The 16,019-nt window shown below is 39.6% G+C and overlaps 1 protein-coding gene across 1 annotated transcript in view; it reads right to left on the reverse strand.

Moving 5' to 3' along the window:
* The window catches only part of gfra2b (GDNF family receptor alpha 2b), a 96,236-nt gene that overhangs the window by 61,534 nt on the left and 18,683 nt on the right, over window positions 1–16,019 (reverse strand). The window contains exon 3 of the mRNA XM_007228839.4: window positions 945–1,022. Within this exon, the coding sequence (XP_007228901.2) occupies window positions 945–1,022 (78 nt within the window). The remainder of the gene's footprint in view (window positions 1–944; window positions 1,023–16,019) is intronic.

Here is a 16,019-nt window from a genome sequence, read left to right on the forward strand (position 1 = left end):
CAAAGTCTCATCCTAACCAAAATCTGGATCTAACCAAAGTCTGGATCTAACCAAAGTCTGGTTCTAACCAAAGTCTGGATCTAACCAAAGTCTGGATCTAACCAAAGTCTGGTTCTAACCAAAGTCTATTCCTAACCAAAGTCTGGTCCTAACCAAATTCTGGTTCTAACCAAAGTCCGGTTCTAACCAAAGTCTAGTCCTAACCAAAGTCTAAGTCTAACCAAAGTCTAGTCCTAACCAAAGATATTAAGGAGTCCTACTCAAAGTCTGGATCTGACCAAAATCTTCACAAAATCAAACCAAAGTGATGTTTTTAACAGGTCCTGTACAGGTTAATACTGTATATTATTTGTTGCTGTTTAAATAAAAACCTTCAAGTATGTCCTGTTAGAGACTCTGATTAGGAACAGATCGGTTAGTACCAGTAAAAGATTCAAGTCAGAATCAGACTTAAATCATGAACAGCACTGGAGTAGCTGATAAATTAGCAACATTTACAAATGAAAAAAACTGTTTAAAAGCGTCTCTGTTTCAAGGCCGTGACCCAACAGCGAACTGCTGACCCGTTTCAGAGCAGAGGTACCGGAGCCGCACAGCCGTGACCCACCTCAGATCTTCTGCTGCTGTGGCCCAAATAAATCCTGACTGGGTTTAGAGGCGAGCGGGTCGGAGCCGGGCGCTGAATCAGACAAACAGCTGCGGGACTAATGTGAATAAATGTGACACTGAAAAGATGCAAATTGGTATTTGTCCTGATTGGCCGTCCCCCTTATCTCGACCCGGCCGCTCGCTCGCTCGCCCTCTGCTCTCGCACAGAAAGAGAACGCCGCTCTCTCCCGGCGGCCGCCGACCTCGGAGAGCAGAGATACACAATGCGTTTCATAACAGCCGAGCCGCGACCTTCAGCAGCTGGCGGAGCTCCAATTAAAACCCGGATCCCTCACCTGAAATGATGGAGGCGAGCCGGAACTCGTCCGAGAAGATCATCGGCTCGTAGGGGGACGTCTCGTACAGCTCTTCACCTGCAAAACAAAAACAAATAGCATTAGTACAAAATTACAAATAAAGAAAGGAATAAAAGAGACAATAAGACAAAAGTATTTCCTGAAGGACGTGCTGAATGGTTGCCAAATTAAAATGGTTTACAACGTTCTCACAGAATCTAGCTGAGATGCTCAGAAACCAGAGAGAAGGAATAAGAAGTTCAAGACAGCTGTTGTATTATACTCAGCAACTGGAGTTTTGACACAGGCAGCTCAAGCCAACTACTGTATTATACTTGGCAACCGGAGTAACATTATGGCCCCAGTGGTAAAGCCCCTTATACTGTACATCCAACCCAACACCAGGAGGGTGAATAATAACACTGCACCAGTAGAACCACTTCAACTAAACTGAATATATAGATAGTAATTAAACAAATAACCCCTCACTGCTGCCACGCTATGGTGATGCAAGTTGGTTGCTGTGGTATCCCAGGTGATTTTAGAATTTCACAGTTAAAATCAGCTATGGTGCTATCGTGTTGCTTAATGGATACTAGCTGGTTGCAATGGTGTATGTTATCCAAGGTGATTAATATGTTGTTGCTAAACGGTTGCTAAGGTTTTGCTAGATGGTTAGCCTTTTTACCCAAGGTGGATGCGATAGTGTTTCTAAGGTTTTGCTAGGTGGTTGCTATGGTGTTACTATACACTATATTTGCTATTAATTACATATTGGGGACTTGCTCTGAAGGTTAGAAGAATTCTGGTGTTTTTAAGGCTAAAAAAAGGACTGTATTTGGTAGGAGTGAAAATGAATAGAGTCAATGGTAAGTTTAACAAGTGATGAAAATAAAACTACAAATAAACAAGTGTCAAATTATGTTAAAATGACTGTGAGTTCTGCATTGACATAATATACCCAAATATATCCAAAACACAATTGCATAATCATACCAAACATTCTGGAGTTCTGGAGAATGATTTTAAGATTTTAATAATTTTGAAAACTGTCAATTGTGAAAATATGTCAAAAAATAATAATAATAATAATATAAATCAGATAGCAATACAGTTCCTACAACAGGAACAGCTCATAGACTCAGAAAAACAGTTTGAGATAATTAAAAATCAGAAACATCGTACGAACGAAGCAGATGCTACCTGACTTAAAAGATTAATCCCGAATAAAATTACGCTTCCAATAAATCCATTCTTCCCGCTCTTCTTAACAAAGACTGCTGCTTTTTGCCAAGTGCGCATCTGCTCCCGGAGCGCCGGGGCTTACCCGCCGCCGGGCCGGAGCCAGAGTGGCAGAAAATCACAAATTAGTCCCTGTGAGGTGGATCTTCTGCTGGACTTTTAATCTAGCATTCATAATCCACAGCTAATCCCAGGCCTACACTGCAGCACAGCCGAGCCACAGCACAGCGCTAGACCTTCCTCACACTGATGCAATATTCGCAAGCTAGGACTGCATCACATATATACACACACTGTAGTACCAATCAAATTATATATACGCACATATTATTAAAATAATAATGTTAACAGCACTAATATGTATATATATATATATTTTTTTTTTCTACATTGTGGATGAATAGTAAAGACTTCTAAACTATAAAGGAACACATGTTAAATTAGGTAATAAATAATAATGTGAAAATATGTTTTATACTTCTTTAGATTCTTTTTTTTTGCTTTTGCTTTTATGTCAGATGTGTACATGGAAGGAGCATGTTAAGAAAATGTGCCACTGTCCAAATACTTATGGTCTCTATAAATAAATGAATAATATAATTTTTGTATGGCAGCATCGGCTGAGACTCGGCATCGACCATACAGAATTGGGCCGCATGAGGTTTATTTTAGGCAACATATTCACATATTCACAAATTATACTCTGCAAAACACTGGGTTGGCACATGCAGCTGGGGCAAATTGTTTTATTATACCTGGCAACTGTAGTGATGGTACAAGTGGTGCAGACTGATCGTTATATTACGCTCAGCAAACAGGGTGTTGGTACACATACAGCTCGGGCCAATTGTTGTATTATACTTGGCAACCGGGGTATTGGCAAAAGCGACTCGGGCCTTTTGTCATATTATACTCAGCAACTGGGTTGTTGGCACATGTGGCATGGGGCCAATTGTAGTATTGTATTATACAGTGACTCGGTTTGACTGACGTATTATAGTCAACAACCAGGGTGCTGGCAAAAGCCTCTTGGGATGATTGTCATATTATACTCGCAAATCAGGGTGTTGACAAAAGTTACTTGGGTCAACTGTCGTATTATAGTCAGCAATCGGGATCGATTGTCGTATTATAGTCAGCAACCGGGATCGATTGTCGTATTATACTCAGCAAATAGGGTGTTGGTACACATGGCTCAGGCAGATTTTTGTATTAAAGTCAGAATCCAGGGTATTGGCAAAAGCTACTCGAGATGATAGTCGTATTATACTTTTGGCACATTACCTCTGGCTGATTCCCATATTATACTCAACAATCAGGGTGTTGGCACATGTGGGATGGGGGCCGATTGTTGTACTTTACTTGCCGATCAGGGTGTTGCACATGCAGCATGGGGCCGATGGCCGTACTATACTTGCCAATCAGGGTGTTGGCACATGCGGCATGGGACCGATGGCCGTACTATACTTGCCAATCAGGGTGTTGGCACATGCGGCATGGGGCCGATGGCCGTACTATACTTGCCAATCAGGGTGTTGGCACATGTGGGATGGGGTCGATTGTCGTACTTTACTTGCCGATCAGGGTGTTGCACATGCAGCATGGGGCCGATGGCCGTACTATACTTGCCAATCAGGGTGTTGGCACATGCGGCATGGGACCGATGGCCGTACTATACTTGCCAATAAGGGTGTTGGCACATGCGGCATGGGACCGATTGTTGTACTATACTTGCCAATCAGGGTGTTGGCACATGCGGCATGGGGCCGATGGCCGTACTATACTTGCCAATCAGGGTGTTGGCACATGTGGGATGGGGTCGATTGTCGTACTTTACTTGCCAATCACGGTGTTGGCACATGCGGCATGGGGCCGATTGTCATACTTTACTTGCCAATCAGGGTGTTGGCACATGCAGCATGGGGCCGATGGTCGTACTATACTTGCCAATCAGGGTGTTGGCACATGCAGCATGGGGCCAATTGTCGTACTTTACTTGCCAATCAGGGTGTTTGCAAAAGTGGCTCGGGTCAACTGATGTATTATACTTAGCAATCAGGGTGATGGTACATATGGCTCAGGCCAACTATCGTATTATCATGTTGGCAAAAGTGATTGTGGACGACTGTCATATTATACTTGGCAACCAGGGTTTTGGCACATGCGACTCGGCTGATTCCCATATTATACTCAGCAACCGGGTTGTAGGCACCTGCAGCACTCAGCCCAGATGTGAGTGGAGCTGATATTTAGCGTAGATTATTCGGCCAAAAATGGCAATAAAAGGCTGAATAAATGCAAAGGTATATTGTGATATTGTCGTAAGTCATATTGTGCTTTGTTGATATCGTCACTGTCTAATGTAAAACAAGGATGTCTATTTTTTTTACACAAAAAAAATAATTAATCGATAACATTTCTCCAAAATATTTTACATTGTTCTCCATTAAAAGTTTTTTTTTATCTCTCCTGTAAAGTTGCTGTTTTGGAGATAAAGTTTTTTTTTATTTATTGAACAATGATAAAATGTTTGTGCTCAATAAATATTTTATAAATATAAACTGTTATATTTTATATACTCAGCAACCGGGGGGCACTCAATGCAGATGTGAGTCGGGCTAATATTTGGCAAGATTATTTGCTCAAAAATGGCAAAAAGGCAGAATAAATTGTCATATTGTCATAAGTCATAATGTGCTTTGTTGACACTGTCACTGTCTGTATATAAAATATATATATAAAATATTTTTTTTATGTCTACTGCAAAGTTGCTGTGTTGGAGTTTTTTTATTGAACAGTGATGAAATGTTTACAATTAACAATTTTAGGTGCTCAGTAAATATTTTATAAATTTATTTTATAAACTGTTGTTTTTTATTTGCTTTTTCTTTCTTTTTTTCAGTTTCGGTTACTGATATAATTTTCTATTTCTATGCATCCCTGCTGATAATGAAATACATTATGAAATATAACCTCTCGGGTCTGCAGTGTGAACTGTGTTCTCCGAGGTTCGGCTCAGCTGCCGCCAGGTCAGAATTCTCTGGGATTTAGACGCCGGTGGGTGGCATGGCCCTGCCACCTCGCCATGCTGAGACACCAGGTGCACCCTGCCCTTCACCCTGCGAGCAATCTCCCACAATGCACCGCTCCCGAGACCCTTAAACCAAGCCTGGCGCCCCCCTGGGCTCCGGACCCTTTGGTCTCTCCTGGACGCCTGTGTTCTCCCTGAATGCCGCCCGGCACCCCGCCCGCCTCTCTTTTACGGGATCATCCTGGATCAGCTTTATCTGCAGCTCCTGCCACTCAGAGCCGCCACCTTCACGAGCTGCCACTGCCACGCGCCGCACGTGCCCGCTCAAACAGTTAATCCACCAAACATCGGCCTAATCCCTGCCCTTCCTGCCAGGGTGATTTTCCTATGTAGATTTGATGGTATCTCTATAACTCTATATTGCTATAGTGTTGCTAAGTGGTCGCTATGGTGTTGCTAAGGGATAATGAAGTAGTTGCTACTGCCCTAGTTGCTAAGTGGTTGCGAGGTAGTTGATAGGCGCTCTGATGGCATTGCTAAGCGATTACACAATCACCTCATAATAACTTGTAACTATCATAGTAACATTATCGTAGGACCATAGCAGCCACCCTGACACCTGAGGAATGAAGTCTTTCTTTGGTTGCTATAGTATTTTAAATAGTTGCTTTGATGTTGTTAAATGACCATAAGGTGGTTGCTAATGTGTGTGCTAAGTGTGGCATGGCAACCACCTAAAAATCTGAGACAAAAATTGCTATAGGGTTACTAAGTGGTTGCTATGGTGTTGCTAAGGAATTATGAGGTAGGTGCTACTGAAGTGCTACGTGGTTGCTAGGGAGTTGTTATGGTGTTATTCATTAATAACATATTATAGAAGGAATCTCCTACCAATACCATAGCAGCCATCATGACACCTGATAAAAGCCTATTTTCTCCTCAGTTTTTTGCTTGATGATTGCTATGGTATCTCAAATAGTTGCTATGGTGTTGCTAAATGACCATAACGTGGTTGCTGTAATGTTACTAAGTGCTTACTATGTGGTTGCCATGGTGTTGAAAGGTGATAATAATGCCACCTTATAATCACTTAGCAATAGCATTCGAAAAAATTATAACGCAACCCCTTAGCAATGCCAAAGCAACCACCTTAACACCTACTGAAGTGCTCTGTAGTTTCTAGGTAGTTGCTATGGTGTTATTCATTAATAACATGATATTATAGGAGGAATCTCCTAGCAATACCATAGCAGCCACCATGACACCTGATAAAAGCCTATTTTCTCCACAGTTTTTTTTCTTGATGATTGCTATGGTATCTTAAATAGTTGCTATGGTGTTGCTAAATGACCATGAAGTGGTTCCTGTAATGTTACTAAGTGCTTACTACATGGTTGCCATGGTGTTGAAAAGTGATTATAATGCCATCTTCAAAAAAATTATAAAGCAACCCCTCAGCAATGCCAAAGCAACCACCTTAACACCTAATAAAAGTTGCTATAGTGTTGCTAAGGACTTATGAGGTAGTTGCTTCTGCAGAACTAAGTGGTCACCCCATAATCACTTAGCAGCATGATAGCAACCACCAGTAACACCATATCATCCACAATGAAGCCAAAGATCAAGCACTGTCTACTCTTTTCTTCAATTTTGTCCTTGGTGATTGCTGAGGTATCTCAAATTGTTGCTATGTTGTTGCTAAATGACAATGAGACAGTTGCTATAGTGTTACTTAGTGTTTACTACATAGTTTCTATGGTGTTATTAAGTGTTATAATGTCACGTTATAAACATTTCGCCATAGTGTGGAAACTGAACACTGTCTCGCAACCCCTTAGCAACACCACAGAAACCACCTTAACACCTGATAAAAGCCATGCCTCAGGAATTAAACCATAGATGAAGCATTTTCCACTCTTTTTCTATTCTCTTTCTTTAGTTTCTTTTTGGTGATTATTGTGATATGTCAAATGGTTGCTATGGTGTTGCCTAATGACCATGAAAGTGTTGCTATTATGTTAATAAATTATTGATACGCAGTTGCTATGGTGTTGATATGTAGCTAAAATATCACCCAACAATCTTACCCTGGGAATAAAGCCACAGACCAGGCATTCTCTAATCTACTCACTTTCCTTAATGGTTGCTATGAAAGTTTAGATGGTTTCTATGGTGCTATATCACACAGCATCACCATAGCAACCACCTCAACACTCAATGCTAAGGCCAAGCACCCTCTATTCATGTTTGATTGTCATATTGAAGGAGAAAATTTGGACATATTTTGGTCAGGTTTTTGCTATTCCCGGTGTTATGGTTCTGCTGGTTCTGGGGCCGGGCTGGTATCTATCTGGCGCCCCTCAGCAGTTAGTGGGTACAGTGCTCTGGCACCGTCCTTGGCGCGACTTTGTGTTTTATTCTATTAAGAGCAGTGCGCTCTCTGCGGATATAAAAAAAAACAGTTCAACAGATGGAGAGACCTCCAGTGATGCCAAATTTAGACCCGGTGAAGAAGCCACACCCCCTACACCTTCACAACCACTCAGGGACCAGGAGCACAGCGACCTTCCAGCTCTGTTAGTGTGACATTAACAACTAATGATCCTAAAACTCTAAAAACAACACAGCCCATAATAGTTTACTTATCACTCAATTTCAACTCATCCTGGATATAGAAAAAATGTCTGAGCCACTGTTGATTTGTGTTACACTGTATTCTGTTTTGTATTTAATCCGGTAAATTTCGGATTCACACTGCAGTGCACTACATCCTAACATCATCACCTATGTAGGCGGGGTCTCCATATACTTCACACTGATTGGTTTGTAGGATGTTGTTAATTCAGTAAGTTGTCTTTCCAACCAGGTGTTGTGTCAAATTCTGCCTCCATGCCGGATTTGTTTTATTAGTGTTTATAAATAAGGGTTAATCTACAGTTACAGTAGATACAGAATCATCAGCACTGTAATCTGTTGTACCCATACTGCTCTGTAATTAATCTACAGTTACAGTAGATACAGAATCACCAGCACTGTAATCTGTTGTACCCATACTGCTCTGTAATTAATCTACAGTTACAGTAGATACAGAATCACCAGCACTATAATCTGTTGTACCCGTACTGCTCTGTAATTAATCTACAGTTACAGTAGATACAGAATCACCAGCACCGTAATCTGTTGTAGCCATACTGCTCTGTAATTAATCTACAGTTACAGTAGATACAGAATCACCAGCTCTGTAATCTGTTGTACCCATACTGCTCTGTAATTAATCTGGACTGGACAATGGACTGAGATCGGCTCTGTTGTTTAGGCTGTGGGTTTTGTCGTCTTTTAAACATGCTATTTTGGTTTTAACCAAACTAAAAAGACAAACAATCCAGAAGTAAAGAGCAAAAAAGAGAGAATTCTTGTTTGGTTCTGAAGGCCATGGTCTCAGTGTGTGTGTGTGTGATTAAAGGCTTGGTTAGTCTCACTGGCTGTCTTTGTGCTCCTGGTTTAATTACCGCTGACAGTAAAGTCTGTATAATTTGTAATTAACCTCTGGAGTGTGAGCTCTGTGAGCTCTGGTTCCGCTCGGCTCGGGTTCGGGCTGATAGCGGATCTGTAGACCCGTCTGAGCCTTTCAGATAGATGAGAAACAAACTCCCTCAGCTCAGCCTTCACCCTGGCTCCACCCCCTCGCTCACTCTGTCCGTCTGTGCCGGGTGCCACTTCTGAGTGACAGCTTGAATGATGCACATTGTCCTGACAGTGACCCGGCACTGATCCAAACCATAATCTACAGACTACAGAGCTGTCGGCTAACGGTGCGAGACTTTGGCTACTAAAGGAAGTGGCTACAAAGTGATGGTCGTAAAACTGATCATATTTTATAACACTTTATAATCAGATTAATACATGTTAATTAGTAAATAAATAGTAGTTAATAATCATCATAAACATCAAGAGTAAGCAGTAATAGCAAATTCATTACAAAAGTGTAGAGATGGTGTGATGTTTTTAAAGTTTTCGATTGGTGGTTTCTATATGTCAGGTGGTTGCTATGGTGTTCCTAACTGGTTTCTAAAATCATTGCAATGGTGTTGCTACTTGGTTGCTATGTGGTTGTTAAGTGATTGCAAGGTGGTTGCTATAATGTTGCTACTCAGTTGCTAGCTGTCATAATGCTGTATAAAGTGACTTAATATTTGGATGCCATAGTCTAAGTAAGTGGTTGCAATTTTATTGAAGGTGTTGCTATGGTGTTGCTAAGTGGATGCCATGGTGTTCTTGCTAAGTGGTTGCAAGGTAGTGTATAAGTAATACAATGATATAATGTTTCCAGATGGTTGCAATGGAATTGCTGTTGTGTTGCTGAGTGGATCCTATGGTATTTCAGGTCGTTATTGCAAGGTGGTTGCTATTACTTTGCTAGGTGGTTGCAATGGGATGGCTTTAGTGCACCAAATGGTTGCTGTGGTGTTGCTAAGCTGCCATAATGTTGTATAAAGAGACTGCAATGTGTCTAAGTAAATGAATGGTTGCAATTAAATTGCCATGGTGTTGCTTGGGGGATGCCTTGGTATTTCAGGTGGTTGCAAGAGTGTTGCTAATTGGTTGCTAGGTGGTTGCTAGGTAATGCTAAAAGCTGGTTGCAATAGGATTGCTATGATATCCCAGGTGGTTGCTAAGGTGTTGCTAAGGAGTTTTTATTATATAGTTTTAAAAATGTATAATTTTAATGCAATAAAAAGAGTGGGAATTAACATCATAGTACCACTCTTTAATCTAGTGGGCGGGGTTTAAATACAACACTAAATGAACCACTTCTGACACCAATCTTTACATCTAAACTAATTACTAAACATCAATACATTATTGAAAATGAAACAAAATATCCCAATAAAATATGGATATTTTCCTACATCCCCAGGCATTATATTTTTATATGTTGCAATAGCGTGATTGCAATGGTGTTTTTAAGTGTTTTTAAGTTTTTAAGTGCTGAGTTGTTATTAGTTCAACTTAGTACCACCTTTTGTTGCCCTGTTCCAACTTTTTTAAGTTAATCTATTTATATAACATAAAGAATAAATACAGTATATACAGTGTATTCAGCCTGTTGTGTATGTATGCGCATCATACTGAGTGCTGGGTATAATTGGACTCAGTGTTAATGCAGTATATGGGCTTCAGTGGGCATCATGAAAAACATACCTTACATGCAAGTCGAAGCTCTTGACTCGTATTGTATAAGTATACAGCTCTCATAGAGTCGCAGGTGGAGAGGAGAACGCGGTGGTTGTTTTTAAAAAGTGCTCTGTTTCTGCAGCGCTAAGTTATTCTCCTAAAACAGGAATCCATTAGCAGAACCCATTACCGACTGAATAAAACATTTGCTAGTTTTGAAAAGCTTGCGATGAGTAATTACGGAGCGGTGTGTGTATATATATGTACACACGCAGGTTTAGATTTTATGCAGAAAAGGTGAATTTACATATGGCTGATCCGAGTGGAGGAAGCTTAATGTGCTGGATAGAATGCACATTATCAGACTATTATTATCAACCGGACACAAACAGCAGAAACGCCTACAACCCCAGCTCTGAAAAAGTTAGGATTCTGTGTGAAATTTAAGGAAACAATCAAACACAATGCAATCATTTGCGAATCTCAAAGAATTGAATGAATCTTCATAAAAAATTCAGGTCTAAACTCTTTTTCTGTAAAGCTATGCTGTAGTGGTGGTTGCAACATGTGGTTTAGCATTGTCTTGTCTTCCCTTTAAGAGATGTTTTCTGGATCGTACACTCTGCACAAGGTGTGTCACGATGTTCATTGATATCTTACACCCCACCAACAGTCTATTTTCACTCTTTCCTCCTGCCTTGTTTAAATAGCAACAGTGCTTCTGAATATATCTATGATGGGCGTAGTGGTCTGGAAATGAGCTTCTTCTGAACACAAGAAGCTTATTAAAAACACTGTTTACATGTATGTTATACATTGTATATATATATATATATATATATATATATATATATATATATATATATATATATATATATATATATATATATAGCTGAAGCTAGGGTTATGGGATGTAAACAGTGGTTTTTATTAAGCTTCTTGTGCACTTTTTAAGTTATTAATGCCTCGTTTTAAATGTCAGGGCTCTCCGGATTCTAGTAAGGAGGTGTGGAGCTACTTTGAGCTGGATAACGGTGGAAAAAACGATTTATCAGGGTAAATTATGACCCGTGTCACCCAGTCTTACACTCTGCACAAGGTGCGTCACAATGTTAATTGCTATCTTACACCCCATCAATATCCCATCAGTCTATTATCATGTATTATCAATACAAAAATGTATTTTCATGTATGTATTACCATTTTACACAGTATTGTAACTTGTACCAGTATGGATTTGGTCTTGTGAGTAAAACGGTTGTAATAAAAAATTAAACACAATGCAACAATTTGCAAATCGCATAGACCCTTCATTTTATTCAGGTCTGACCTCTTTTTCGGTAAAGCAGTACTGTAGTAGGTGGATGCAGCATGTGGTTGAGCATTGTCTTGCTGAAATTCAAGGCCTTCATTGAAAGAGATGTTTTCTGGATGGGAGCAGATCTAGGGTCCTATCTTACACTCTGCACAAGGTGGGTCACATTGCTATCTTACACCCAACAGTCTATTTTGCAACAGTCTATTTTCATGTATTTCCAATACAAAAATAAATTTTAAATTATTTAGGAATCTTTCACACATCAACATAATCCATATATGATTAGAAAGGGTGGAACTTACTCTTTCTGAAAATAAAAATCTCCTTCCCCAACCAATAGTATTTACCTTTAGTGCTTCAAACATATTTATATGATGTTTTAAACCAAATAATATCAGTAAATAAAGACTCAAAAGTGTCCCACAGAAAAAGCGTGAAACTACCTGCTTTACTCAAACTAAAGCTAGGTATGGTGTGCGCACTACTTTATATAGTTTTTATTTTACTTGCACATTTTTACTAAGTAGGTATTTTGCACTAAACATCTTAATTTATTTAGACTAAAATGTTTTTTTTAACATTTTTGTGTATATTTTTCTTTGTGTGTCCTGATTAAAATACTGAAAGGCACAGGCTGCTCTGAGTGTTACGTTTTTAATAATCTACATGTATCCTAGAGGTGTGATTATCAAGAAAAATAACTCCGCCTGATGCTGTTTCTCCATGTATTTTATCAAAATAATAAGTTATGTAATGATTTATCATCAATATTCTTATGCTTTTAACTCATAAACACTCTAGTCTAACCATTTTTGAAAAGATATCTTTGGTGTGAATATATTTAAAGTCTATATATTCAGAAATATAAAAAAAAAACTAAAATTAAAGTAAAATTTTGACTAAAACATGATCAGTTCCAGGAAAATATAACAATTCTGCTTCCTTTTACATTTTAAATGATTATATGTTTGAGCATCCGTATGTCTTCTGGAGTAAAAGAGATCAGGGCATGCGTCTGTCTGATATAATTACTGTGTTATAAGACCTAAAAGAGGATCTAAAGAAGACAAAAACAGAGAAAAACACACCAAAACAGCCAAGGGTTCAAAAGGTTAATGTAAGTATTACCATTTTATACAGTATGGTAACTGTCTTTGGATTTGGTTGGTTGTGAGTAAAAGAGTGTAATCTGTTGTTCTCAGCATCAGGGGGGGGGTGTAGAGTGATGTAGAGGCGTATTCAGCGCTGGGCAGCGCTCGGTTCGGCGTGTTTCTGTGCTGCTGCCTCCTCCAGATAGGAGGTGGACTAGTCAGCAGTAATCGGAGCGACAGGGCGGCGGGAGACCAACAGTTTTGGGTTTGCTTTTGAAATTGCTTTCCTCCGAGGGAATCAATTATACAGCGCCACGGCCATCACCGCACGAGTCACGTGTGTATGCACATGTGTGTGTGTGTGTGTGTGTGCTTTCAATCTGTACGCCATCTCCTGAAAGAAATAAGTGTTTTTTAAACCCAACATGAACTCCAGTTTCTTCAGCAGTGCTGAGGAATAATGACAGTCTCTACTGTCCACAGAAAACGTTCTACTAGATTGTGGATCATCTTGGTGGAGATTTGAGTGCAATCAGCAACACTGCATCATTTCCAAGCACAAGAGCAGTCCTGATGAGTGCCAGTTTCATCATTATAACGTTTTTGATGGTCTTTGCAGTGACTGCACTAGGGGTGCGAATCTCTCAGGGTCTGGTGATTCGATTCGATTCCGATTTTTGGGGTCACAATTCGATTCAGAAACGATTTTCGATTCTGGAACGATTTTTCAATTCAAATGGCCTATAAATTTTGTTTAAATTATGTGAGAAGATAAAAAGATGAAAGGACAATAAATTTAGGTTCCTTACTGTATTAAATCTTTTTCCAACATACTGTACTGCGGAGCTCATCTACTGTCACGCTGAGCTTTTTAACTGTACCGCGGAGCTCACCTGCTGTCGCGCAGAGCTCATACTGTCCTGCAGAGCTTTTTAACAGTTAAAGAGCTCCGCCAGACAGTAGCTGAGCTCCGCAGGACAATTAAAGAGTTCCGCCGGACAGTAGCTGAGCTCCACAGGACAGTTAAAGAGCTTCGCGCGACAGTAGCTTTACGCAAAAAAAAATCTATTTTTTGAAATTGAGAATCGATTCTCAATGGTTCAATGTTAGAATCGCGATTCAAGCTCGAATTGATTTTTTCCTGCACCACTAGACTTCACTTGAGGATACTTTCAAAAGTTTTGAAATTCTTCTTTTTTAGATTGACTGACCTTCATTTCTTCCTAAAGTAAGTATTTTTTTTTATTTTACTTAGTTTAGTCATTCTTGCTTTTCATAATATGGATTAGACCAGGGGACAGCAATAGATGTGCTCCGCAAGCATGAAACATCTGGCCTGTGAGGTTGTTTGAACTATAATGAATGATAATGAAAAAAAAAAAGATATAAAAAGCTTCTCTTGTGAGCTTTTGTTTACCATCCTCTCCTGTCTCTCTCCCTGTCGCGCTCTGCGTGACTTTAGTTTCCCCCGTTCTCGTTTTTCCACACGTTCTTGGGCTCCCTATCTCCTTATATGGCCGTTTTTTCCTGGCTGTGTCCCAATTCAATAGCAGTAGTGTATTGGACCACAATCTTGACGACACAGGTTCGATCCCGCGTAAGGAGTGGTGTGTTTATTTATTTTTTTTTCTTTCTTCTTGGGTTTACCTGCTTTGAGGTCAGCTGTTCTGCAATTGGGTTCAACAACCCTCTGGGCTGGAGAGCTACTAGTCTGTAGCACTCCATCCCATTACACTTCATTTTCTAAAACAGATTTTTTTTTGCCTTGGAAAATATCTGGCCCCCGGCCAAACTTAATTGCCGACTCCTGTATTAAAACATTATTCAAAAAGATCTATTCACTGTATACCTGTAACTCTACCTCTTCACTACTTTACAACTGATGCTCTCAAACACTTTATTAAGAGACAAGAAATTGACAAGTAAAGTAAGTAAGTAACTCTTGATGAGTTCAGCACAGCTGTTAACTGAAAGCCTGAATTCCAGGTGACTCTACCTCATAAAACTGACTGAGAAAATCCAGAGATGTGTAAAACTGATCATCCTTTTTTACTAAATAATTCCTTATGTTTTACTTCATAGTTTGGATGAGTTTAGTATTAATCTACAAAGCAGAACATTTAAAATAATAAAAAATATAAATTAATGTGTTAAATGTTGGGCTAGCGATGTAAGAATGACAAAAAAAAACCCTAAATCCTGAATCTTGAACCAAAAAAAATCATCCAAAAACTATAATTAACTAATATCTACTTTACCTTTTAATTCCCCTTAAGTAAAACTAATTTCTTATCAACAGGCTTTTAATTATATAAACTCCTGTGTCTATCATTATAATGTGTTGTTTATTTATGTGTTGTATGTGTTTTTAGATGGCCTGTTTTAGATGTTGTGTAGTGAGTGTTTTCAGGCTAAAATAAAGAGTTAATCTCAGTGTAATATTTAATGAAATGTGTTTTCAGCATTTCATGAAGTGCGCTGGAGCCTAAATCCTCAACATGCTGCTCCGTCTGCGAATCAAAGCATGCGATTAGTAAACACGGCGCAGTCGTCCGCTGCAGCGCTCCTGCAGAACCCAGTTAATCTGCTGTGCAGTCAGAACCGGCCCCTTCATTACAGCACAAATACCAGAGGAGCCGGAGCACAGGGACGGCTTTGTTTCACTATTTGTCAGGTGCAACAATAGCTAATGAATTCTGGCCTTTTCCCGCCCGCAGACCTGCAGTGCTGCTCTAATTACAAACTTTCAGCAGTTTGGGGGGTTTGGAGCTGTTTTAATCATCTTTTATAAAAACCATCATCACTATTGTTCCAGATCTGACGCCATCTGCTCCCTGTGGACCCCGTCCTCCAGGTAATTTAGTCCACAATGACTTTTGTGTGTCAGAATCGCAAGAAATCAGTAAATTTTATCAGTGATTTTTTTACAAAAGCTCCTTTAATAATTCTTAATTATTATTTCATCTGATTTCTGGAGCTTCTGCTGCTTCAGTTTGATTTATTGTGATTACCCTGGCGAAAGAATCTCAAATAATGCAAAGAAAACAAGTTCATATTCATATAGTTTTAAGAGTTTATCAGAGTTCATCACAGTTTTCATACATCTTGGCATGCCACCACCAGTCTTACACACTGCTTTTGGATAACTTTATGCCACTTCTGATGCACACATTCAAGCAGTTCAGCTTGGTTTTGTGACGAAGGGGAGCAGACGGGAG

This window comes from Astyanax mexicanus, chromosome 20 (genome assembly GCF_023375975.1).
Source record: "Astyanax mexicanus isolate ESR-SI-001 chromosome 20, AstMex3_surface, whole genome shotgun sequence".
In the NCBI taxonomy this organism is placed as follows: domain Eukaryota; kingdom Metazoa; phylum Chordata; class Actinopteri; order Characiformes; family Acestrorhamphidae; genus Astyanax; species Astyanax mexicanus.